Source organism: Barbatula barbatula (assembly GCF_947034865.1).
Source record: "Barbatula barbatula genome assembly, chromosome: 20".
In the NCBI taxonomy this organism is placed as follows: Eukaryota; Metazoa; Chordata; class Actinopteri; order Cypriniformes; family Nemacheilidae; genus Barbatula; species Barbatula barbatula.
Genome location: NC_136783.1, coordinates 16,893,913 through 16,920,488, shown reverse-complemented (window position 1 = coordinate 16,920,488; position 26,576 = coordinate 16,893,913). Strand labels below are relative to the sequence as shown.

Below are 26,576 nucleotides of genomic sequence, written 5' to 3'. Positions count from 1 at the left end.
AAGAGAGTATACAGTGAGCACAAGATGATATACATAGAGGGATACAAAATACTGTAGCATTCAAGGTAGAGAAAAAGTGGATAGGAAAAGAAAGGAAACTGTATTTGGACAAAAGAAATACCTGGCATGACTCCGCCCATTCCAGCTCTTATCTCCGTCTCTCTCTCTCTCTAATCGCACTTGCAGTCTCCGGGTCGTGCCATTGAGGTCTCGCTCTGGCTAAAGTGAAAGCCCTGAAGAGAGCAGAAACAATCTCAATCAGTCACTGCCACAGAAAGACCAGCCCAGCAAAAGACTTCAGACTACCACCTCTACTGATTCATGAATCAACTCAAGTCACTCACTCTCTCTCTCTCTCCGCACGGTGACTTTCCATCAAACATCTGCTTTGTCAGTTTGTTCTTTTCTTTTTTTAATGAGACCTTTAAAAGAGAAAAGAAAGTAAAAGCAGAATCGGTACGTGATGTCCTTCATAAACCTGCTGGGACAGCAGCGGCCCGTGCCAGAAATGAGGTTTGATATGGGATGAAGGAGGTCTGGGGATATTGAAGAGAGTTTGATTAAAAACTGGGAGGTAGGATCACTTGGTTTCTCTGCTTACACAGTGATTTGGGTTTAACAGTGTGTCAACAGTGAGACTTTGACCTTCTTGTGAGCAGAATTCACCAGGGACTTTTCTTCAGAAATTCTTGTAAATAAATGTACAGAACTATTATTTTAGATATTAGTGTTATAATGGGTTTTCAATGACCAGTTTTTCAAAATGAGGTGTGTAATTCCGTTGCCATTAGCAGCAGCAAATGAAATATTTGTCTGGTTTAAAGTGTGAATTGGGGGCAGGGCTATAGATTATTTGGAACTATGGCAGATAAAGGGGTGTTTTAAAGCTTTTTGCTATTCTATTGGGTGGCCCAGAAATTACACACTATGCCTTTAAATGTTTACATTTGGCCATCCAAACGTGTGTATTCACATACTTACCTGTACATACAAGCTACAGAACATCAATAGTCTATGACTCTCTGAAATCAAACAATTATCATCATCATCAAGGAGAAGCTTTGCATTATCCTCAGCCAGTGACACCGCATTATTCTGAATTGGTTTGCTATTAACTAGCACAACTATAGCATGCACACCTTGAAAAACGGCACCATGGAGCATGAAATAGCAGACTTTTAAGCAATGCTAGATTGCTTTGTTACTGTACTATGTACTGAATAAATTGTCAGTGAAATAAGAGGTTTTCCTCACAATGCAGAAATCCAACCATTGTGATGCTGACAATGTTTTCATTGCTGGTTTAACACACTGATGGCGTGTATCTATTTTCTGTCATGATAGCAGTAAAGGAGAAAGCCCTCGAAAAGTATGCAACTGGATAAATGCTCTGTAAATAAGAGGAAATGGATGTATGAACAGTGTTATACAAACACAAATGACAGTGCATCCAACATTGCTAAAAGGGATAGCTCACCCAAAAATGTAAAACTATATTATATAATAATTTCATTAAGTACTCACACGTATGCATTTCTAAACACTTTCTACTTTCTGCATAAGAAGAAAGATTTTTTTTTTCAGAACGTGAACAAACACCATTGGACCCCTTTGACTTGCACAAAAATTTCTTCTTTTGTGTTCCACATATGAAAGAGTGAAATACAGGTACAGAATAACATAAAGGTGAATAAATGGTGCGTCTTTGGGGGGGTCAAACTGTCCCTTTATTCTAATTCTAAACACAAATATTTATGATCATGTATTTTCACTAGTGTACAAGGAATATTAATTATGCATATAATGTAATCCAGTTAAAAGTAAAATCGGTATCGTTTCTTCTTCTGCTCTCATCAATAATCTCTAGATGCTTATACAAGTTTTCTCTGAAAACTTTGATGGATGAAAACATCATTTCTCGTCAAAGATGTTTAAGAGACGTAAATAGCTGTCAGATACAGTTGCGCTTCCCGCATGTCAATCTCAATACGCGTGGCTTAGAAGTGATGGCTGTTTAAGCCTCATGAAACGAGCACGAAGGTCTCGGAGAAACGGAGAATATCAAAGAACTGACATTGCTACAAGGGAGATCGTAGGAAAGAACTCAGAGTTGTCATAAACTTATCAGAGTAACCTGACACTGCTGTTTAGCTCAGAAATGGAAGACAAAACAAAGGATGCGTACGAATCTGATGGATTCTTGTCTAAATGAAAAGTTTCACACCAGACAGAGGACCAACGCCAAAGCTCTGCACTTCAAGACCTTTAGACTGTGATAAAGGTAACATCAGTGAACGTCTCGTTTCTGCTCTCCAGCAGAGGAAGAGAGACAGTGAACTGTGTAATCCCTCCGTTCGCCTATGTACCACTACCTCCTCATTTCCTTCTATCCTGCTTAGCTTTTGTCCCCCGAGCGCCTCCACACGCTATCAGCTTCCTCCGTTCTACATTGTAAGCAAACGATCTACCTTAATTGAAATCGGGAACGAACACACCAATGAAAAAAAGAATAATTGACATGGTTACTGGTAAGCCTTTAATTCAATAATATGGCAGATTAAAGGGTTGGATTCTACCTTCTGTGGAAGTCCTCCCAATAGGGAACGGTTCCGCTTGGCCAGAAACAGATAACAGAAGAATGAATACAAAAGGCTAAAAAACAGCTGAGTCAAATGAAGCAACTCTCAGTACACATACACAGAATTGGGAAGTATCATTACCTCCAAACAAATCTACTTATTCAACCCCAGAAAAGACAACACATTGATGTTTTTCCTGCCTTTCCTGCCAAAAGTTAAATGCTTAATTACCAGCAAACAGATGGCCAGCGCATTTCCAGATCTCAGCGAAATCAGCTGCCGCATGGAAAACACACCGATAATCGTGTTAGCACCCAACGCACAAAAAGCGCGTTTGCCAATTTCTCAACCTGTTTTGCAGGCCTACGATGTGGAATGTGAAAATGTACAACTTCAATTTGCGGGACCTCAATGCACATATTTTGATAATTAAGTAACATGAAGTTGTTTTGTCGAACTAAAGCATAGCAGCTTTGAATACAACAGCATTAGTGTGAGTATGATATTGTTTTCATGTAACAGCTCTATGAACGAGAAATTAACGTTTTTCAGCTTTTAGTATGAATATGTTGGTTTAAGAATAACTACCGGTCAAAGGTTTAGGATCACTTATTCATTATTTACATGTTTTGTCCACATTTTAGTAAAAAAATTCAAGCCATCAAACTCATGGAATAGCAGGAATTATGACTACAAACATCCAAAATAAATGGAATTAGTTACATTTCAATACTTTTTATCCAAAATGACTTTTTAATCAGAGTGCGTACAATCTCTGGGTTCGAACCCATAATCTCAGCATTGCCAGTGCCATGCTCGATCCATTGAGCCTCAGGAAAACTGTCATATTGTTATATTTGAGGATCTTCAAAGTAGTCCCCCTTTGTCTACAAACTTAAATGTTGGCACAATCATTTTTGTCTACAGATTGAAACCTTCAGATTGAAAGATTGTTAAGATGATGAAGTGATTCTAAACTTTGGACCAGTGTATAAACAAGTGTTATCCAAAATCATGTACGCACTCAAAACTTACAGTTTCAATTTCGCCAATAGGATCAATGATCTTTATGACATCATTCTGCTCTTCAACTCAACATATTCCAGGCTGTAAAGCACACTAAACGCTACTGGCTGTTTCAAAAGGGGGAGTAGCATTTCAAGGCACTTTCAGAGGTAACCTTACATTCAAGACAAAATATGGAAAGTTTATATACAATATTTATATTTAAGCAATATTTATATAAAATCGTTCTGTGATCGTTCTACTTCACCTCCAGGTTTTCCATTTCTTGCTCCATCCTCATTAATACAAATAAAATCTCGCTCCAAGTGAACCTGAAATGAAAGAAAACACAGACTCTCCGATTTAAAAACATGCTCTCTCTCTCTCTCTCTCTCTGCACCACTCACATATATGGAACACGCAAACACAGACAACTGGAATGATAAGGTACAAACTATTGGAACACCACTTGGACGTACAAATTAGAGAAGCGTACCTGTTGTGTAATGAGAAATGAAGAGTTACCTGTTCTCAGTGACAGCCGTATGAGGGATCTAGTGCAGTAAGTGGATCTGCGGAGGACACAGAGCTTTTGAGTGAAGAGTATTGCACAATGTGATTCAGGCTATTGCGGAAGGCACTTACCTCTGTGTTCGGCTCGGCTTTGCTAATCTTTATCTTACTGGCTGGGAGGACTGTGCCACTCACACTTGCCGTGTGTTGCTGCAGAGGGGCTGGGGGTCTCCTTCTCATCTCCGCCCGGTCTGTCCTGTTGACACGCGTGTGGGATTAGCATTCATGAGCTATTGTGGTTTCACAGCAGACAGACAAAGCTGCAGAAACATGTCGATGTGTGTGTTTGTTGCTTCTGCGTATGAGAAGCGAGAGAGAGCGTAAGTCTGAACAAACAACGATAAACACACACGGACGATATGTTGAGAAAGAGTGAAAGAATGGCTGGCAGCAGAGAACAAGGAAAGAGCGAAGGAGAGAAAGAAAATGAGGTGAAAAGTACATAATCTCTTTTGTGATCAATGACAACAGCCAAAGGCCATGCAACCAGCCGAAGACATTTTGGGTTGGGGTGGCGGATGACATGCAGAGTTACCACAGGGCTGCCGTGAAGGAAAACATTTATCCATTTTATCCAAATGACCTTCATTCTGGGTTCCCAGAAAATAGAAACCATGACCAAAACGAACTGACCTCAAGAACACAGTAAGGGTCGTTACTCTTACTCATCTACATTTTCATCTGATAGACGGTTTGGCTTTTGCATTTTAGCACGGTCTGCTAACTTGAATGTTTAAGAATATGAAAGTAAAAAATCTGATTTAAAGAAATTGCTGCATTCTGTTTCATAGTGATGTACTGAACTGTCAACCATTTACTCACCATTCTGAGTCTGGACATGTCATTTACACACAGCAGCTTACAATAACGAACAACCGAAGTCAAGCTCATATTATGTTCGCATGTGATGTTTGTAACCAAGGTGACGGGTGTAAATATCAAATATAGTCTTATGCCACCTTTTATGTCAGTTCAAAGCATTATTTTCACAATGGCCTCACGCTCAATACAGTTGTGAGTGCCGACAATTTACAGGTGTGAGTACAGTAATAAAACATTGTCACTCCCATAAATAACCAAGTTACATGTGTACGCAACAGGAGTGAGGGCATCGCAGAGATTTTAGTGGCATCTAGCGGTGAGGTTGGGAACTCCAACCAACAGCTCACTCCATCCCTCACCTCACCCTTTTGAAGCAGAACAGCGGCTGACACAGAATTAAGATGTCGTCACGTGTTAATGAAACACAATTTGTAGAGCAGTTTGTCCGTTTAGAGCTTCTGTAGAAACAACATGGCAAATTTGGTGTAGGTAGATAGAAATAGCTAATTTTGTGCTAGTGAAAACATACGGCTTCATTATGTAAGGTCTATATACACCTCTGAAGACATAGGTATGTATATTATATTGCATTTCTGTCAATAGTTCCTCCAAAATGACACATTGGTCCTTTAAATAAAAAGCTGTGTGAATGAGTCTAGAGTACAGTCAGCTATGCACTTTTGATCAGAGACTTGAATCAGTGCATCACATATGACATGTCTAAACACACACACATTCAGTAGCTGTTGACCTCCTGTGTATGTCCAGACAAAGTGATGCATGGGTGCTGTCTGTACACCGGCTATCTGCTCTTCTCTGCATCTCTGGGCAGCAAGATAGAGACACAACAACATACACATTGCACCCTAGAGCTGTCAACCCTAGCATCAAAAACAGCCTTCATGTCAACAGCAAGAAGGATCCTGGGTACAGAATTGATTTCAGTTAAGATAAAGCATGCATGGCACACACACGCACAGTATGAAGATGTACATACTTTGGATTTGATTCAAGTCATCACACCTTAAATTATCCAGTGTTGGTTTGGGTGGGTTAAGGTTTTTTCAATGTGGTCTAATTGGTTTTCCTCTTTCCTATCAGCAGGTTTAGTGATTTGTCTGAGATAGCCTCTCCAACAGCAAGCTAAAAAGAAAAACATGATTCACCTTATCCCCGCAAGACCACAGAATATCCATCACGGCTTTCCTGACTGAAACTGTTTGCTGAATTTTTTGACCGAGTAATGGACAGAAAGTAATGTCAAGTCCCAAGAGAAATTGGAGTTCAAGTGATTCTTAAAGGAATAGTTCATCTAAAAACAAAGAGTCGTCATTTACTTCCCCTCCGAACCTGTATGACTGACTGTTGTTGGTGAAACACAGGAGTTACTTATAATAGACTGTCTAAACTGCAAACAAGATTAAGTAGTCAGTAAATATATGGCTTTTAAATATAGTGCATTTGCAATGGGGGGTTACCTTTATGATGCTTGTATGCTTAAAACAGTATGGGGATTTTCCAGGTGAAATATATTTTACGGTTCACTTCTTGAGGGAATAAATTCCCAGTAAAAATGGATTATATACTGGTAATGATGTGTGCACTGTGGTTAAATCACAGAACAAAAAAGACGTAAAATAAAGAGTGAAAATTTTCCTTGCAGGATCATTATTTTACCAGATGGTGCTCCATATAGCGTAGATTTAATATGGTCATTTTAAACAGACATGAATAATGTATATGGGCTTTATGATAGATGACTTCACATTAAGAACTGCTCATTCACCTTTGAGCAAAAACTTTAAAAAATGTTTAAATTATGTTTCATAAATTATGACAGGACATTCAGCTTACATGCATATCATTGAAATATTAATTACACCTTATAAAGTCATGCTAAATTCAGTACGGTGTATTAATGGACACTCATATCTACTCTGCAGATTATTGCACGGTCCAACATTTATCTGTAGTACATGACCTCTATTTCAATGAATTAAGACAACCATCAGACATCATTCCATTTCAGATTTCGATCTGAAATGTAAACATGTGCTCACACATGTAAGGCTGCTGGAGTGTAACCCTTGTGTGAGATGAGGAAATAAGTGTTTGGCATATACGCACCTTTACTCTGAGCTTTTGTAGCTCACATGTATTTTTGTGTTCTTGAGTTTCTAGACTTCCACGGTAAGATGACGGAGTACCTTCGCACGGCAGGATCTGTCAGAGACAAGATAAGGGGAGGTCATGCTCATTTAGGTTGAAACTGTTGTAAACAACACTAAACACACAAGTAGCATCAGAAACAAATGCATCTATATACATGCATATGGAAGATGCCATTAACCTTGCCAAAACTAGACTTATACATCCAAAAAAGACGAATTGTAATATCTTGCCTAGAGCACCAACGGAGCCAAGATTGACACTATAGCGCACCTCCAAAAACCCCTGTCATCCAGTGATGCTAAATATTTGCTCCAGGGCTGTTATCGACACTGTCAAAATAAGTTTAATATAGATATGGCATTTACAATGCAAATGAGATTGAACCAGATCTCTGTGGACACATACAGTACTTGCACACTTATTCTTCATTCTGGGGTCACAAAGACGCATCGGAAATCTTAAAACCAAGACAAAACCCATGTGACTGACAGAATGATAGTTAGCCACCAATGCTGCATCGCTCAAAGTACTCGTGATACAAAACGATGCAAAATTGTCACCGACCCATCAAAGAAACTTCCTCCCAAACTGGAGCAGCTTTGTTCTTTTCCTCACCGCTGTTGAAATGAATCGTTCATTAGTCTGAGCTGACTTCCACCCCCCATTAGTGCCTACTATATTAAGTTTGTTTTGACTTCTTTTTCTATCCTCTTCACCAATCACTCGCTTCATATTTCCTGACAGCATTCATCCTCTCTGTGTCATCGCCAACAACGTGGCAGAAAATTTGTGGCTTTTTATTAACTTCTCTGAGACAAAGGATTCTCTGGTAATGAGAATCTCATGGAAATGAGAATCAGACTCTTTATTTCAATTGTCGGGCTCTTTGGTGCTTTTAACAAAGCCAAAGTGATTTACTAACACCATGAAGAATCTTCTCACAACACATATGGTCCAACATCTTATGATCTGGCAAATAGCACAGATTAAATCAACACGATCAATCCTAAAAAGCAAAATGAAATCGACACATTTTAGACGGGCAATAACAAAAGAAACGGTTATTAGCATGAAGTGGTATTGCTTCGGATTAAAACAATAAATTTGAATGACAAGAGAATTCACAAAGTTATTTATTTCTTAAATATATAAAAAACGCCAAATATTAAAATATCACAAAAACAACAATTGAACCAAACTCTTCAGGTTCTCAAAAGAAGAAGGTTAAAGTAACAAATCAAACACTGTAACGTTTAACATAAGAAGCAAACGTTTGGAAACTCTACTCAAACTGTTGGCTTGCATAACTACTAATAATAATAAGTTAAAATACACTGTACAATCCAATCAATTTGCTGTACTTTACCTAAAAAAAAGCATACAAAATAATTAAATTTAGATAAAATGTTTTATAATACTTCAAACTGCTCAACATTATTTTTTAATTGTTTTGCGGCACATATCTATTTTTCCTAGCATAATAGTCAACTAATGAAAATGTGGAATAATGTAGCACTTCAACAGTGTAGGGATCAAGTTGTGACTAAAAAATATAAAACTATGTTGAATTCTCTTAATATTTTAGTCAAATGTTTCGAAACAAAAATTCTGTCATGAATAAATCACTCTAGTTGTTCCAAACCTGTATACATTTCTTTGTTTGCTTGCAGAAAGATACAAAAACAGTTCTGGGGCATCATGGACTACCATAGTAGAAAAATTGAAATGGTAACAGAACTGTTTGCTTTCCTAAATACCTCAAAATGTAGTCTGTTGTAAACAAAAAAAGTGTTTCCTACTATGGTAGTCCATGATGCCCCAAAAATCTCATTTGCTAAAATTCTTCCAAATATCTTTCTTTGTGTTCAACAAAACAAAGTCATGTATGAAGCTTTGGAACTACTTGAAAGGTAAACTATCCCTACTGTGAAAGTTACAGTAGTAAAATAAGTGAAAATTATAATTTATTTACTTTATTTATTCAGTGCAAAACAGTATTTAGCAAAACGGTTAAGACATTTACACCGTGTCTACACCGGACGCGATACGACATGACAACCTGCTTGTCTTATTGGTTTGTCGAGTCGTGCCGCGCTAGATCCAGTGAGGACAACATTTTTAATTATAATGGGTTCTAATACGTTTCCAATGTCTTTTGTCGTGTCGCAGCGTGCCGGTCGTATCCAGTGTAGGCACGTTGTAAGAGAAACCAATTGTAAAATTGCGTTAAAGCAAAACGTTTAAAGCATTATATTGGTAGGAGGTTGTGCTGTTCTGTCTCAGAGAGATCGTCTGACACAGGACACAGGTAGCACATCAAAGCTGTGCTTTTGTGCTTGAACAGAGTCTGAATCACAGGCTAATTGCACATGAATGGCCTATGACTAACAGGAGAGGAGCAATTAGTCCCCCATTAGAGTCTGAATGGCAAAACCAATCTTTGATTTGCCGTCAATGCAACAGCTTTGCATTACTTGAAATATAATGAGCATACATGCTTCTTTCTCCTGTTCTTCTACCCCACCTTGGTTTTGTGATCCAGGGGTAATTAGAAACTCATTGTATCATTAATTCCTCAACAGCTATCCTCTGCTCGAGCGTGAATGTGTGCTCAGATGTTTACTGCACAAACTGTAAAAAAGTTAAAATACAGTTATGAGATTTCTTAATTGGTGGACAGGTACAATAAATAAATGTGAATATTATAGTCTCGTAGAGAATTATTCAGACTGGATTGTGGTCACGTAGAGCAAAATTCTCCCAGAAACCTCGTTGCAGCAGGTAATGTTTCAAACATATCAAATACGCGCTAATGCTGATGCAGTGCATTTAACAACAGCACAGCAGATGAAAATATCCCTGCATCACAAAGCATTGTTGACACCGTGGTACTGCCGTAAACATGTATGGTTATACATATTAATGAAGCGGATTTGTTTATTTATCTCTTGTTTTACATAGCAGCTAAAGGAATTGGAAATTACACTCGGGGTATAAATGAGATGAGACATCTTATCCTCTTGTTTTTCTAAACTAGCCCCGTGGTCTGCTTCTTCATCTTAATTCTCTTCATTAAGCTCTTTTACGGTCTCATAAAAATGCTCGGTGACATGTCTGGATTTAGATTTTCTTACGGCATGCATGTTCCATCTTTCGGCATTTTTACTTAGCATAAGCTCTTTATAAGCTCATAAGGAAATTATGACTGTTAAATATGAAAAGAGACTAAACTTCGGGAGCAAGTGCAAATCTGATTTGCAGTATTCAGATGTAGGGGTTGCCACTCTGGTAAATAACAACAACAGACGTTTTCTGTCTCGCTGTGATCTGTTGCTCTACTTCTCAGGGCTCTGAGGAAAAAAGCACAAAACAACAGCATAGCGTGACTTTTTTCTCCATTCTCAGCTAATGAGAGGTTCATCCTCACGGTGTCAGTTTGTTGCCCTTTCAGTCATTTAATAGGTTGTATGCAAACATTTTTCGTAGCTTCTGTCAGACTCTTAAAAGAGAAAGAAAGTTCTACATGTGTAAAAAAAGTCAGTGTGCCAGATTGCAGAACGATATTTTGAAAGCTACTTTTATCGTTTGAACTTAATTCTACATGTATGTTTCACAGAAAGTCAACATCTCACAGGTTTATTTTTGGATGAACTATTTCTTCAACACTACAAACCCCTAAGCATTTCATTTCAGCTACCTAAAGCTTAACAGAAAGTGGCAAGATGAGCAAACCTGAGGCTTGTGTTGAAAACTTGGAAAAGTGGAGTCATCCAGGGTTAAAACGCTAGGGCACCATAAACTTAAAGGCACAAGTGTCCTGGGCAGCCTGAAACAAACAGATAGATTTACACGGCAACCCTCTCAACCTCCTACAAAGAGAGCCGTGATGGAGGGGAGAGAGTGCGGCAGACAAGAGTGAGGTAATACACAGCATTTTTTTAACAAGCTCTTATCCCTAGTCTGGCGAGAACTTAATGCAAGGTCAACAGGTCGACACTATTTCTACTTCCCGTTACATCATAGCGCTGTCTCAGAGGACACGGGATGAGAGATCAGACTGCAGTGGGAGAGGAGAGGGAGACCGTGTGATAGAGAGGGAGAATATATCATGTTCTTACACATGTCCAGTCTTGCATCATGTGAAATCGTCAAAAGGAATATATAATAATCCAGCCTGGATACTGCTTTACTACATCTGGGAGTTACAGTTTGATTTTTTTCCGTTACAATCAGCGCTGTCAGATACGACACCAGTCAGGCAAGACAGCCTGCATGACAATGGTCTTATAGAAGTATGAATGATATATATATTTGGTTCTGACTGACAGCGTTGCATCATCAATTATAATAATCAATATCAATAAATAATTATAATATTTCTATGACAAAATACGATTTACAATGCCATGTATTCCATATTCCCGCTGCAAAAATAGAAACTGTCACAGAAATTCTAATGGTTTTCATTTAAATACCATGAGCTTTTTCGATCAACACCAATATAAAAAATAATATATAGTGTGTTTTGGGGATTATAGGATAACACCCCACCAACAGAATCAATCACATAAAAACCCAGTAGACACCATTATAGTTTCCATTAAAATCAAAAGAATTCCCATTATAACCATTAAATAAATAAAATTTCCGGGCAGGGTTCTTTTGTTTCTTTCTTATGCAGGGAATGTAAGGTATATTTGATATATTTGTGTGAGGCTTGCTATAGATCAATGCAACACGATACAAATAACTGAATATAAAGTATATATAATATAGTATATAAATAATATCTATGTATGTATATTTGAATTGTGTAATGGTTTCACACCCAGTGAAATGGTACCTCAACAAATGTCTGAAACCTTTTCTGGCTGGATGAGTTTGTGTCATCTTACAAAATAATTCAAATAACTTTTTTACTACGATAAATACTCGAATACTGAATACTTAAAATCTCTCGCTGACATTGTTGTACTGCATTAGCGTTCATTAGATGGTCCTCTTAAGTCTCACCACAGGAATGCAACCCTAAACATTTTGAACCTGCTAGAGAGGTTAATTCAATCACTTACTCGTTCTTTACATCAGAGCTGTCTAACAGATTACTGCCAATTTTGACCTTTACATTTGTTTTCAACAATTCCCAAAAGTTCCCACAGACAGGCAAATCATTGTACAGTGTACACCCACTTTTAGAGAGAATGAGATTATGACAAAAGCCAATCGACATAGATGTTATTCTATAACTCCTGTTTAGATTGATTCATCACTTGAGAATATTTATCATGCCACGTTCATTCTCGGGTCTTGAATACGATCTTGGGACAGTTGTAATTAAAATACAATATAATAAGGGCTCCATCCCTACAGACACTAAATCAAGGATAAGATGACAAAACACCCAAGCTAAAAAGTTAATTGTGAGGGTTTTCTCTGGAGTCAGACGTTTATCAAGCCTTTTCATAAGCAATGATTGTTTTTATATCCTTAATAGTCACAAAATACTTGCCATGAAAAGTCTGAATTGAGGAAATAATCTGAATGGATGTTAAACAGCAATTAGACAATGCTGACAGCTCCTCTGTGCAGATGTGTGTTGTGAGTGTGTATAAATGGCTCTCTGTTGTGACTCTTGAAGGAAGGGACTTCCCACATCATTAAAACGACTCACAAACAGGATAATGAATCCCGAAAGACCCTCCGCATGTCTCCGCCCGCCCAGTCGCTGTCACTACTGCTGCAGAGATCAAAGGCTGCCACTTTGTACTTGCACTTTGCTCCAAACATGACGTTTGAGTTCTCTCCCAGTCTCAGCTTTTTTAATCATCATTATCATAAAGAGTAGATTAAAGCCACATGAATGGACCCGGTTTGTGATTCCAGAACATGACAGGTAGTTCAAGGGTATGTTAAAAGACTACATGATAACATTATTATGTTCCCCAGGAGGAATATCTGCCTTTCCCTGGTTGACCTCGAAGTACATAAACTATACCACATTTTCTAGAAGAAACGTGGATATCCTATCCAAGTTCCCAACAGATCTCAAACGTAAAGCAGCCTCAAATGTTTGCAAGATTTACAGTTTGCAGACAAAATACAATCAATCTATATTAAGATTATGTCAGACCCCCTAAGCAGCGATTGATGCTTGCACTTGCAACACGTAAAGAACATCTGGGGTCATTGCGATTACACGTCTACTTCAACTTTCGAATGTCCTTCAAACAAACAAGGGTAAATTAATAACCATAAAAAGCGTGCAAACGTCTGCTAAAATTTCATTTCAGTTTGATGGTGGGTGGTGTAACCAAGCTGCTGGCACGCTGGCCTGGTTTCATCATGTGCGCTCTTGGGCATTGTCCTTCCCACATCACAAACCCCCTTCGAGTAATGTGACCTTTCAAGCCAAAAACACTTAACTCTCTGACCTCTACTGGACAAACCCTTTTTTATAGCCTGTGTGCTCTGGATAAAAATGATTATCGTTCTCTCTTTGTGGAAAAGGGCATCCAACCTCCTTCCTCTAACATGCACCATCTAAGCGTTGCTGATAGCCACCTAGTCACACAGTGGACACATTCAAGTCTATATGTACACGCTGCTTTTTCTATCCAGATCTTAATGCAAAGTTCACAGACGAAGTTGTAAAAACCTTCTAGAGCTACATTTGAACTCATTCTCACCTACAGGTAGAGTTGAACTGAATCCGTCCATAAATGTGTAACTTTCCCTTGTTTTCATGCAAAGTAAAGATTGGAGATGTGTTACTAGAACCATGGCTGGGGAATTTAGTTGCACATTCAGACAAACCAATAATAAGCATCCGAGTTAAAACTGAGCTTCTACCTCTGCCTCTTGTCTTTTAACAGATTCCTCTTTAAAATCTAATACTGACCGAAGCCCCAAAAAAGCTTTTTCTTAAAGAGCACCATGAAAACTGTGATTGAAACCAGTTCTTCTCACAAGGCTTGTCCTTGAGATAGAAATAGGGAACATTTTAGAGAAGAAAAGGTGTTGGATTATCTCGAATCAAATTCAATCACACTCAAGCAGGTAACTCAGCCGTTCCAGATGGCAAAAGCCTCTGACGGATCCTGTTGGTTCTTACAGTAAGACACCTGGCGAAGGTTAGGAACTACCATGAGTGCCATTCAGCGTAAATACCCTGAGAAGTTGGTCTTTTGTTGAAAAGACGAAACTGTCAGAAGAAACGTTGAGACCAAGAACAACCTAGAGAAGCAAGTGAGGAAACCACAGGCCATGAGGTAAAGGACAGATACTAAAAAAAAGAGAACGTCAAAGCGCTGATCAATTCTGGGGATTCGTAAGTAAAGGATTTTGGACCTGTGAGGAGAACAACAGACACAAACATAGAAATGGAGACTTACTGTGAGAGGAGGAAGATCATACCAGCTCGCTTAAGATCAGGAAGTCTGGCATAATGTGGAGATGGATGACAGAAAGTGCCAAGCCTTCTGTCGGCTTTGGCTCCCACAAGAAAAAAACTCCCCGCAGACTTGTTACAATAGCCGACAAAAGGCCTCGTCCAAGCCTAGAAGGACTCTGAGTATTATTAGAAGCTTAGATTTGTTTCCAGAGACATGCACATGCACTTTGTGATGAAGAGCAGTTTGTTAAACAGAAATTGAGGAGGAAAGTTTTCGTCAGAAGTTAACTTTGGAGAGCAGTCTTTCTTGATTTGGGACAGTGGGAGAAGCGAGGCACATGGGTTTGTCAAACGTGATCTCTGACGGAAGAACCTTGCTTAAAACGAAATGCTAAAGAAAACTTATATCTGCTTATAGAGACTTCAAAATCTTTTAACGCTTTTTCCTTAGAAATGAAAATGACCTGAATTTCAGATTTTACTTTCATGACAGCATATATATAAATGTCACAAATGTGATCCAGTCTGTAAAAACCCATCTTAAGTTATTTTATTATAAAATCATACTCAATGTAAAGAACATTCTGTGAAAATATCACCTTGATATCTTTAAAACTGACTAAAATCGAGTCAAAAGATTGAAATCGTAGTGACATTAATGGTTGAAATCCAACTTTGATGCTCCTTAATGTGATTTTAGGTTTTTCGCCTGGTTTTTACAGAATGGGTCACAAATGTGCTTTGTATTTAACTAGTGTCTCAGAAATAGTGCACTGTACGACAAGAAAAGCTTCAAAAACCTGGAACCTCCGGTTAATTTGCAGGATTAAATTACGTTAAATCTCCAACTTGCAAAATTATGTAAAACATCGGGGGCGGTTACCCGGACAGATCTTATGCAAACAACTTGCACTAACATATCTTATAAAAATATAAATTGACTGTTTTGTCTCAAGATGCACACCAATAATACTTTTTGTAAAGTTTACAGTTTTAAAAACAATATAAATATCCTTATTTAACCAATTCCTGGTTTAAAATAATCCCTGTCCGGGAAACCGCCCCATAGAGCATAAATGTATGGTATTAAAATGTTCCCTAGGACATTACATTGTGACCTTGTTTAAAATATTTGTCCAGCCTTCTCAAGCCAGATGAGGGTCTAGTAGGGTAAAGATGTATTTTAGTAATCAGAGTTTAACAGTTTAATTCACATCTGCCTCACTCTCTCAATCTCCAATTAAGCCGGCGCAGACTGCAATCTGCCACACAATATGCTTTGTTTCCCTTTAAATGATACACACAACCGCACAACTGTTCAATAAAGAAAAGGCATCTTCCGATCTTGTTTTTGTTGTTGCCTGGAGGAAAGGCTTTGCAATGGCAGCTTGAGATGCATCAATGCATGTTCAAAAACCAACAGATGTCGGTTTCTCTTTCTCTAGTTGGATGGTCTGTGTTCATCTCGGTTGCTACAGTTAGAGAACAGCCAGACCTTCACATTGTTATTGAGGACCGTCTGTCAAGTAAATTCACATCCAAAAGAGACGACAACAAAGAGAATAAAAAATCGAAACGCTATTAGCACAAAGAATCAGGGAAAAAGACTAGAGATGAATTATAACCATGATATTAGCGGTTTCAAAACATTAAACATGATATTAAAAAAACATGGTTATTACTATTGCGTTAATAATCCAAATTTTGCCTCAAAAACAGAAATGGGCACAAACTTGTACACTTGGATTCAGAATGTGATTCATTGGCGTTAAAAAAAGAAACACAATAAAATTAAAGATTCATTTAATTGAGAGCATTTATATATGTATGTATATATTACAAAACAATATCACAATACTATTGTTGTCATCATTTTGTTTGGCTACTATAATCACAAAAAATCTGATATTGTGACAGCCCTACATAAAACAGTACAGGAACCTTTGACTACATCCACTAGACCTTTGTACTCTGTTGACATGACACCAGGACACCAAAGCGTTGTACTCGGACTCATCCTACCAATGTCTTAAGGAGGGTCCTCTGAAATAGAACATTCCCTTGGCCATTTGATGACCTCTTAACCCCCTGAGCTTCCTCCTGTCCTCTTGTGAAAGTCTGGCTGACAGGAGAGATTAAATGTAAGATGTCTTGTTTGCCTAGCGGACCATGTTGCTCTTGACTACTGTTCAGGCAGAACTACACACTACAAAAAAATTTCATATGCTCTGCCTCTCTGCTTTGTCCTGTTAGGGTGGAATCTCGGGGACAAGGCAAGAGTTACTTGTTCATATCTTCATGGAATAAGGTAAAAGCAAGAGGAGGAGACAGAAAGAGGCAGCTCATGAAAAAATAAGGAGGCGGTTTAAAAAAAGAAACGGAACTGATAAGAACATGGGACACAGAAGCAGAGAACATCTGCAGTCTTTTCTCTCTTGGGGTTAAGCAGGCGGCAGCCGTACATCATTTGGAAGGGAATGTGGTGAGAGAGCGCTCGTGTGATGGTGTTACGGGGCGAGCGAGGAAGGCCTTGCTTCATTAGCATTGCTTTGCTAGAGCTGTCCATGGTGCTGATCTGAGTTGTGATCCCACTAAGGACGGATACCACACGCTGCCTGCAGGGAGTCTAGCGCTCTGGACGAGTAAACACAAATAAAAAGCATGGAGAAGAGGAATCGCTGTGCCCTGGAAAGTGGACTTGTGACAGGCGAGGTTCTAGACATGGATACAAGCTGAAATAATTTCCATTTGGCAAAAAAAGGGGACAAAAGACAGGCTTAAATTATTGATGCCATGTTAAACTGCACTATCAGGACATGCTGCTGTGATGGCACTTTTTACTAACTGTGGGCAATGCGGGGTACATGTAGGCTGCAAAAATTGCACGGCAAGATATTTGAACGGATATAAGGTGGTCAATTTTGTTGTTTTTCTGGGTCATTGGATTCAAAGTATACCTATATGGTATCTTTTCAAACCCATCCAATCTGACCACAGGATGATGTGATTTTTGTGATCTAATTAGACCATTTCATGTAAACATGTACAGCAACTACTGAACAACTACTAAGCGATCACACTCTCTAGGTTAATTCCTAAACTAGACCTACGCAGAAAATTTAAGGGCGGTTTCCTGGACAGGGATTAGATTAAAGCAGGACTAGGCTTTAGTTAAATTAGTTGTTTAAAAAAATATATAAAACAGACAAAACAACTGCACTGATATATTTAAAGATATTGTCAGCGTAAGCTGTTGTCGATCAATACACCTCTTACATTAAAGTTAGTCTGTGACTAGGCTTAAGACATATCTGGGAAATTGCCCCCTAACATTTATTTTCGTTTAGGACTAGTCTTAATCCCTGTACAAGAAACCATCCATATGAGGCACCATGATATATCTTTAAAGGAGAGATGCCTATAAAACATATAGACCAATCCGGATAACGTAAAATATTCTGTTCCAACTCTTGTCCGGAAGTACTTCCTGTTAATTGTTTTAACACCACACAAACACTTGATCAGAATACAACCAAAATATTATTCATCAACGAATCAAAATGTTAAACAAATATTTGTAAGACTCAATTACATATGTAAGATTAAAAGAATGAAACCAAGTGGTTCTGGACCAGTGTTTGCAGTACATCTTCTGAAGTGGTGATTTTTTTTAAGATATATATAAATCCATAAATAACTGTAGTATGATTGATATAATATGTAAAATGTATGGTGTTTATTTTTCCTATGTGAACATATAAAGCAAAGCTAAGGTAGGATTTTGAAACAGGACATTTGTCTGCAACCGTGTTACAGAATTACGTCGTTCACAAGGCCATTTGAAGAAAAAGTAATGACTCTCTCATTAAATGATCTGAGGAACGGACATTAAGGCTTCAGAAAAAACGAAAGGTTATCTGACATGAAATAGACGTAATGGAAAAGGAATGTACTCAAGTCAACAATAACAATAAACCATAACACACATTAATGAACCCAATAAAAAAGCATACCTTTTCTTTTCTACGCTCTTGAATGTAAATGACAGCTGATAACTCCAGAGCCCTTCTGCTGTCAAAAAGAGAAATTGAGCTCATGAGCCAAGACCACCTCCCTCATTTCCACTGGATTAAATTGGCATGTAGCTTTTGGAAACATCATTTATTATTATTTACAGCACAATAAACAGTGTGATTGTGGGTAGCAGAGGCTTTCAACTCTCCAGGATGAGAAGGCCTCCCTGCCCTAGACCCGAGTCTCAGGTAACGGTGCATAAAATGAGATTTCGGAAATAAACAGAGGCAGCCTTCTTTTAATGAGATATTCTAACACTAAATGTAACGGAAAGTGAAATTTGCACATTTTACAGCCAAACAAAATATAAGGAGTTCTTTCACAAATTTTATTTGAAACATTTCACCGAAAGGATTTCCCCCCAAATCGTCTATACAGTAACAGGAATGCAGTTTCAAGGAATAAAAAGAGGGGAAGTGAGCTAGATGCGATTTCATAGGTAATCTCATCCTGATGTCACACCTGATTGAGAGCAGTAAAGAGGAAAATCACATCAGCAACAGCACAACAAAAAACATCATGAGGAGGAATGTGAAAACCTCCCAATTACACTCACATAAGAGAGACAGATCAAACGGACAAACATATGCATAACGAAAACAATTGAATGTCAGACAATACGAGAGACAGAAAAAGGAAACGCTATTCATGGTACATCTTAGAAGAGCATATTGAAGAACAAATGTAAAGAGTAGGAGTGTGCATTAAATCAGTCAGGTATTGTACAAATACTCAGAGATTTTACTTTAGCTGCTCTTATTATACGGAACCGCTGCTTATGCATAGTACCATCTCTTGCAAGGTGACAAAACCAAAATGTACTTTATATTTCAAAAACAGAAACAAATATATACGTGTACACTGATAATATTGTTTTGTATACTTTCATGCATAATAAAATATTAGATTACATGAACACAAACAAGTGGCAGGAAAAGACAAGCACGAATAATTTTTTATAATATTACATATGCATGTTTAATCTATGTGATGCTCTAGGGAAAGATAATGATTTGATATATTAGCTCGGTCCTCGCTACGTATGTGAAAATACGCACACCCGTGCGTCATCTTTAGGAAGCGGCTAAAGCGTTTTAAAGACTTAGAATTGCTCTATTTAATTCTTTAAAAAAAAGACAAGTGCTTGACCCGAAGGTCATTCGAAACTGTCCAGTAATTAGGTGCTTAATAAAAGACAGTGACGACTAAAGCTTCAGGTTTTCAACCTGCACCAGACCAGCACAATGACTCCGTGAACAACTAGTCTGTTGTTAGAGGTAAAAGGTCAGCCAATGGGAAAGGTTAATTGTTAAGACTTTTCCTGTGTGTGTGTGTGTGTGTGTGTGTGTGTAACGACCTGACAGCATTTACTAGCAAAAGGTGACTTTAACCCCTTGTGTAATCCGTTTAGCCTGGAAATCACCATGCGACTAGAGGTCAAAGTCAAGCCGATGGTACATGAGGTGCTGATTTCATCACAGGGCACGTAGGCGAGCGAGCAAGGCCTCCACGTCCGTGTCGCCGTTGGACGAACAAAGCAGTGGAGTTTGTTCTTTTTCCTTCTCTCGTTCTCTCACTTTCTCTTTGTCTTTCTCTCTCTCCCTGTCGGGCCGGTGGATCGCTCTGTGGGCTGCAGACGAATGGGCTTCGCTCTCGTAATGAGGCTCCTTGGCAGTGGGTGCTCGTGTCGAGCTGAAATTGATATTCTGCCGCGACCGTGACCTTTGCAGAGGTGCTTTCATGTTTTCTGCGGGAGAGAAGGGAGGCAGAGAAAGAGGGATGAAGGGAAGATAAAACAAACAGGCTCACGTCAAAATGTTTATAAACCGCTCTTTAAAGGTGGGCCTTTCTGACACTAAATTCAGCAGATAAATGGGAAAGAAGGGAGCGGAGAGATGGAGCTGACAGCATGACAACACAATAAAAATTAAACAGGCGCACATTCAGACGGAAGATTCCTCACAGGGAATGTGTAGGCAGGACTCACCTTCATAATGTCACCTCACAACCTTTTTATTGCTGTTGATGTTCTCCTAGCCGTTCTGCTTCTAAATCTTTTATCTGGCGCAGAGGCTGATGGGAAACTGACACTGACTTATTGCCCTGCACCTTGAACATCTACCTGGTCATCTGACTTTGTCTTTCTCTCACCTGCTTTGTCGGGGGGGGGGGTCTAAAATCTGTGAATGCTTTTCATAGCTTTTACATGTGTTTTACATGTACTTTTTAAATAAACTGAAGAATAGTGACAATGATACTGTATATGCAGATGTGGAAAAGACCATTCCAAAATTTCATTGCAAATCAACATTTCTAGATGTAATGTGGCAATTTCAGTCCAGTGTTTGTTGAATTTCGACAAAATCAAACCTCATGAGTGACAAAGGTCATGCAAAGTCATGCAACAGCAAACATGAAAGACAGCATGATAAGGCACATGATAACTATGATAAAATGAGGTTTTCACAAAAAAAATATTTTTGAATTTTTCCGAAATACATGTACACATATTACTGTTAAAAGTACCGTAAACTTGTTTTCTTCGCAGTATTTTAGGTCTGAAATAATACAGAGTACCTTTTCTGTAAATTTGACCTGTTTCTCCAGTTTTCATTTTTATTTGAAATTTGGAAGACATTGTTAGTAGTTCACAGAATGAAACTAAAATTATAGTTGACCTAAACACATTCCTATAAACAGTATATTTTAAGATCATAAAAGGGTCTCTTATTTTTTTGCGGGGCTGTCTGAGTTGGGCTTGACTGGGCTGGGCCGCTCTCTGATGAAAGCAAACATTACAGACCGCACGAAGAACACCTCCACATTACAGACACAGTCTCGCCAAGCTGCAAAGCACACCCATTCACTTCAGCAAAAAGAGCGAGGGACAGAGTGATGTATGAGTGCTTTAAAAAAAGGACCATCTCCACAAACAAGAAAAGATGATGAGGGAGAGAGAGCAAGCGATGAACCATCTACAGCAAACACTGCAGCCAGAGGAGTCCACCACACAAATGATTTGTTCCTTCCTAAATCTCTGAAAATGTGCCCAGCCGCAGCTGTTTTTATTGTATCTGTGGTGAAATTTCCTATTTAAAGTCTGCAATGCCTCGTCCTGATACTTTACAAATGTACAAGCTACTTACACACTTACTTGCATTACACAGATGCAAACTACTAGCAAATCAAATCTCTTTTAATGTGAGCTTTATCAACAGCTGTAAGACTGAGATAGCAAGGCAAAACTAGTTTTTATTTTCTAAAGAAAATACCAAACCTGCTGCCATTGTGTTGCTATGTGGTTGCTGAAGCTCTACTAGTTTTCTGGATTTTCTTTATTACTGGTTCACAATTCATAATTTGAACACACAGTATGCATTTTGGCAGACACTTCTTTCCAAAGAGACTTACACAAGCTACACGTTTTATCAGTATGTGTGTTACACATAAATCTAACCCAGGACCTTTGCCCTTTTAACATAATGATGTCCCGCATTTCCAAACAATGTCAAATAAAAGTGGAATGCGATCTGTCATTGTTGAAAACTTCCAAGACAGGCAGAAGAGAGAGAATGCAGCTCATTGTGTGTAATACACAGGACTGCATGGTAACAGTAATGGTGAAGCGCAACAGTGCGTGTGTGTGATACGACACGGCTGAGTGTGTGTGTAGTGTACAGTGATCTGTGTGAGGTAGTGAGTTCTCTGTGCTCTCATTACTGCTTTGTGAGAATGTGAACTCGTTTGTCTCCGTGTGCCACTCTCTGCCCTATGCTTCAGGCCACTTTCATTAGTCTCTTTGGCGCTTCCTTTTTCGGCTTCATTTCCTGCTTGTCCTATTTGCTGTTTCCTGTTCTTAAAAGGGTCTTTCTTCCAACATATTCTGAATGTGGCTCTCGTATACCGTTTTATTTCGTTAACCTCTTTGATTATTTCTCTCAGAAGGCCCCTGTTGATATAAATTCGAGTGTGTTGTCATTATTGTGACAGTCGTGTCTTAAAATGATTGTTTACTCAAAAATGTTTACCTGTATGACCTTCTTTCATTGGCAGCAAACAAAAAAATATATTTTAAAGAATGAGGGTAACTGAACAACGGTGGCACCCATTGACTTGCATTGGTTTGTGTTCTTACAATAAAAGTCATTGGGTACCTCCGTTGTTCAGTTACTAACGTTCTTTAAAATATATTTTGTGTTCAGCAGAAAAAAAGTCATACAGGTTTGAAATAACAAGAGTGTGAGAAAATGATGACAGAATTTTCATTTTTGAATGAACTATTTATTTGTGTCTTTTTATTAAGGTTAAAAGCCCAAATTCTGTTTATCCATCTACTTTTTATAAATTATTTTATTCAAGAACTCTAAAAACATTAAATAATCGTCTTCAAAACTTTCACCATCTCTCAGACATGCAAGAAGCAAACCCACTGCGTTAGAAATCAGCATGCCAATCTTTCCTTTTATCAGTAAGCCTCTTCACTTAGGCTCATAAAAACTCGCTCACGTCCAGACAGTCGTCCAGACAGTCGTCCAACAGAGATGCTCTCATTTCTTTCTTCGAACAGAACAGGGCTGAAATACTGGTTTCTGACTTGAGAGATCATTTGCTCAATTTGCATTTGTGCTGTGGGCCGCCGAGGATCCGACTTTCTTTTCATCTCTTCGCACTCCTGCACTTTCCCCTCACTTCTGCCTGTGGCAGGCGACTCAATGAAACGTGACAGCAGACGAGGGCACTTGATCACCCTAACGAGCTCAAACGCAGACAGCCGTCCGATAAGCTGCAACGGAGCCTGTCCCGCACTAACCGGGACTCCACACAATGCAACCGGCGACACGTAATTTCCCTTCTGCACGCCGTACAGAATGCAATATCATCTATAGAAGTATTAGAAAAAAATATACTATCCGTCTGCCGGGTGTTATGAGGCTGGAAATGGCACCTGCTGAATGCTGGGGGAATGGCTTGAGTCAAATTTGCATGGAAATTAACATGAGTTTGCTCGGTGGGAGAAAAGTTTATGACAGCCGTGCTGTTTTCAAGGAGTGCTTTGAGGGTCAAACATACATAAGAGATAAAAAACGAAAAATGGCGGTGCCCATTCACATCTATTGTATGGACACAAAACCAATCCAAGTACCGCCGTTGTTCAGTTACCACCATTCTTAAAAATATCTTCTTTTGTGTTCTGCAGTAGAAAGTCCTACAGGTTTAAAATGACGAGAGGGTGAGTAAATGACGACATTTTACATTTTTGGGTTAACTTTCCCTTGTAGGAGTGGATGATGTTATGACCATGCAAGTCTAGTCAATGCTACCTTTCCTCAAATCAATAATCTCCTTCGTATTTTCTTAACGTACAGAGAAGGACATATACGGACAAAGCATGGAAAATTCAGTTCCTTTGCTGGGGAAAACAACAGTTACACAACCAGAAAAGCGAGCTGATGTAAAACCACAGTCTGATAACCAAATTTAGCTTAATGATCATGCCATCCCACTGACCCTCTCTTGTTTGGACTCTCCCCTACACTCGTTTATCTACGTTTAAACAGAAAAACGGGAGGAAAAATTGCACGCGGACAAGGTCAAGAGAAATCCGAGCTAATTCTGTGAGCGGGTGAATTAGACCAGAAATACTGGTAATAAATAATACCGTAATTACTGCCGTACAGTGCGAGAGTGTGTGATCTAGCCGCTGTAAAATGAAGCCAAAAAGAGAGGAAGTCCTGGCTGATAAAGAGAGCTGTAATTCTGAGCTCATGACGGTCTAATGTCCCTCTTTGTCTGAATGAAGGACTCGGGAGAGCGATGACCCGCATATTATCCCCTATGCCTACAGGAGTTAAGCAGTAATTAAGCATATCAGCATAGGCATGCCTCATCCACTGGGCACCCAGCAGCCGCCCAGCTCCCCATCGGTGCGACAGGTAAAGCATGTTTATTTGTTTCTTTGCACTGTGACTGACATTCATTTCAGAAGAAGACCAATTAGCACAGGTAATGTGGGAAATGTGTTTCTTTCATTTCCATGCTGTAGCTGCGTAACCCCTGAACCCAAGCAGGAGACTTGTATATGAGCAGGTGCAGGTGTTGTTCTGAGGTCAGCGTGAGTGAGAACCTTTGAGGTTCAGAAAGAGAATAAGTAATGATTCACTATAAAACAGCATAATTCAGAGGTTGCTCTGTTTTACTCCAAAGTCTGTTGTGTGTGGGTGTTTCATGTGATTCTTTGTGTGTGGATTTGCATGTGTTTATGTGTGTGTCAGAGCTGCTGTCTTGATCTTGTGGTCTTGGTATTGAGACCACAACAGCATATACTCCTACTCTTATATTCCTTTACAAATATTCTCTCTGTATATCTACTGTAACTATATCCTCTCTATACATTATATATAGCTGTATAGATGCTCTTGCTTTCTTTCACTCTATATCTCTCTCTCTCTGTGTATATATATATATACTGTATATATACACACACATACAGTATATATAAAGAGTTTAAAAAATGAAATAACTCCGTTTAAAAAAAATTAAAACAATGTTTTTATTATGTTATCATGTTTTTATTGTGTTTTGTCGTGCAAATTTAGCTGTATTTTTGGAGTTATATTGGCTCAAATCAAAACAAACCAACTTCAGATCGATCGATATTATTCGGAAAGCACAATAAAAGACATGATTTGAAGTTATGTAATGTTGGAACCAAACTCTTCATATATTAGAGCTGTGAACGTTAACGCGCTAAGTTAACGGATTTTCAGATTCCGAAAATATTTTACGCAACTAACGCAGCATCCGTTTATTTGGTCATCCTTTGTCTAGCCTAACATTATATAATCACGCTCTTATTCATGTAAAGGCCTTTAAACCATTTAAGCGTGATTTGCTTTGACACGTTAAGTGTAGATAGACAGCTTCTAGCTGTGGGACACATCAAAACGCAACGCGACAGCGGTCCCGTCTGGTGTATACAGTCACGGTCTAAAGGCTGCGACAATGAATCTCCGTCAGAAAGCGCACCAGTATTAAGTTCTCTTTCGTGCTTGAATGAACAAAAACACATTATGCAAGAAAGCCCGTTTTGTCTAGCATTTTCGTAAGCACAGATTCCAACGTGTTAAGTAAAATCCTAAACGATTGAGAAGAGTTGTGAAAATGGGAAAGTGCATCAGATCTTCGTAGAGTGGCAGCTTTTATAGGGACCACATTCTTAAATCTGACTCCTTTCATTAATGTTAATCAAAGAACAGAAGAAAAGAGGAACTCAATGTGTTTTGTAGCTCTATTCTGTATTTAATTTAGAATTTAGCATTAAAGACTGTTTGAGACCTTCATTTCATTTCTGTATATTTCCTACCTGTTAGACATGACGACAGCTCGCAATTATACTGTACTTAAATGTTGAACGGCTATAATTAATGTTAAAATAAAGAAAAATAATCTATTTAATGGAGACATCAGCTGCAGTACTAATATCAGAATGCTGGCTTTCATTCATAAAATGATGTTGTTAAATAAATCTGTTGTTGCTACATTACATTTGCAGATTAAATGTGAAATTATTAGAATATAGTATTTTTAAAAACCTTAATGTTATGTGCAATTAACTGTGTTTAATCACAGAATTTGTTTTTTTGATCAATTGACAGCACTAATATATATAAATAAATACATATATATAAAATTGTTCTCCATCTCTATACATGTATAAATAATCTCTCTATATATCTTCTTAAGAGTTCTCTATACCTGCACAAACGCTCTCACTTTACACCTGCACAAATGCTCTCTAACTCTCTCTATACCCGCGTAAATGCTCTCTTTTCCTCTATCTATCTCTCCCTCTCTCTGCAGTTGTATTGAATAATCAGAGTCTTTAACAAAGACCTGCGGTGGGGAGTTGTAATCCCACAGCATTCAGTGCTTCGCAAAAATTAATTACAAATGAAAACGGC

General features: G+C 38.5%; 1 protein-coding gene across 1 annotated transcript in view; it reads right to left on the bottom strand.

Moving 5' to 3' along the window:
• Positions 1-18,840: 18,840 nt before the first annotated feature.
• Positions 18,841-26,576, bottom strand: part of diaph3 (diaphanous-related formin 3) — a 214,110-nt gene continuing 206,374 nt past the window's right edge. Inside the window, exon 28 of the mRNA XM_079482660.1 lies at positions 18,841-20,362. Coding sequence (XP_079338786.1) covers positions 20,091-20,362 — 272 coding nt within the window. The 3' untranslated portion in view covers positions 18,841-20,090. The remainder of the gene's footprint in view (positions 20,363-26,576) is intronic.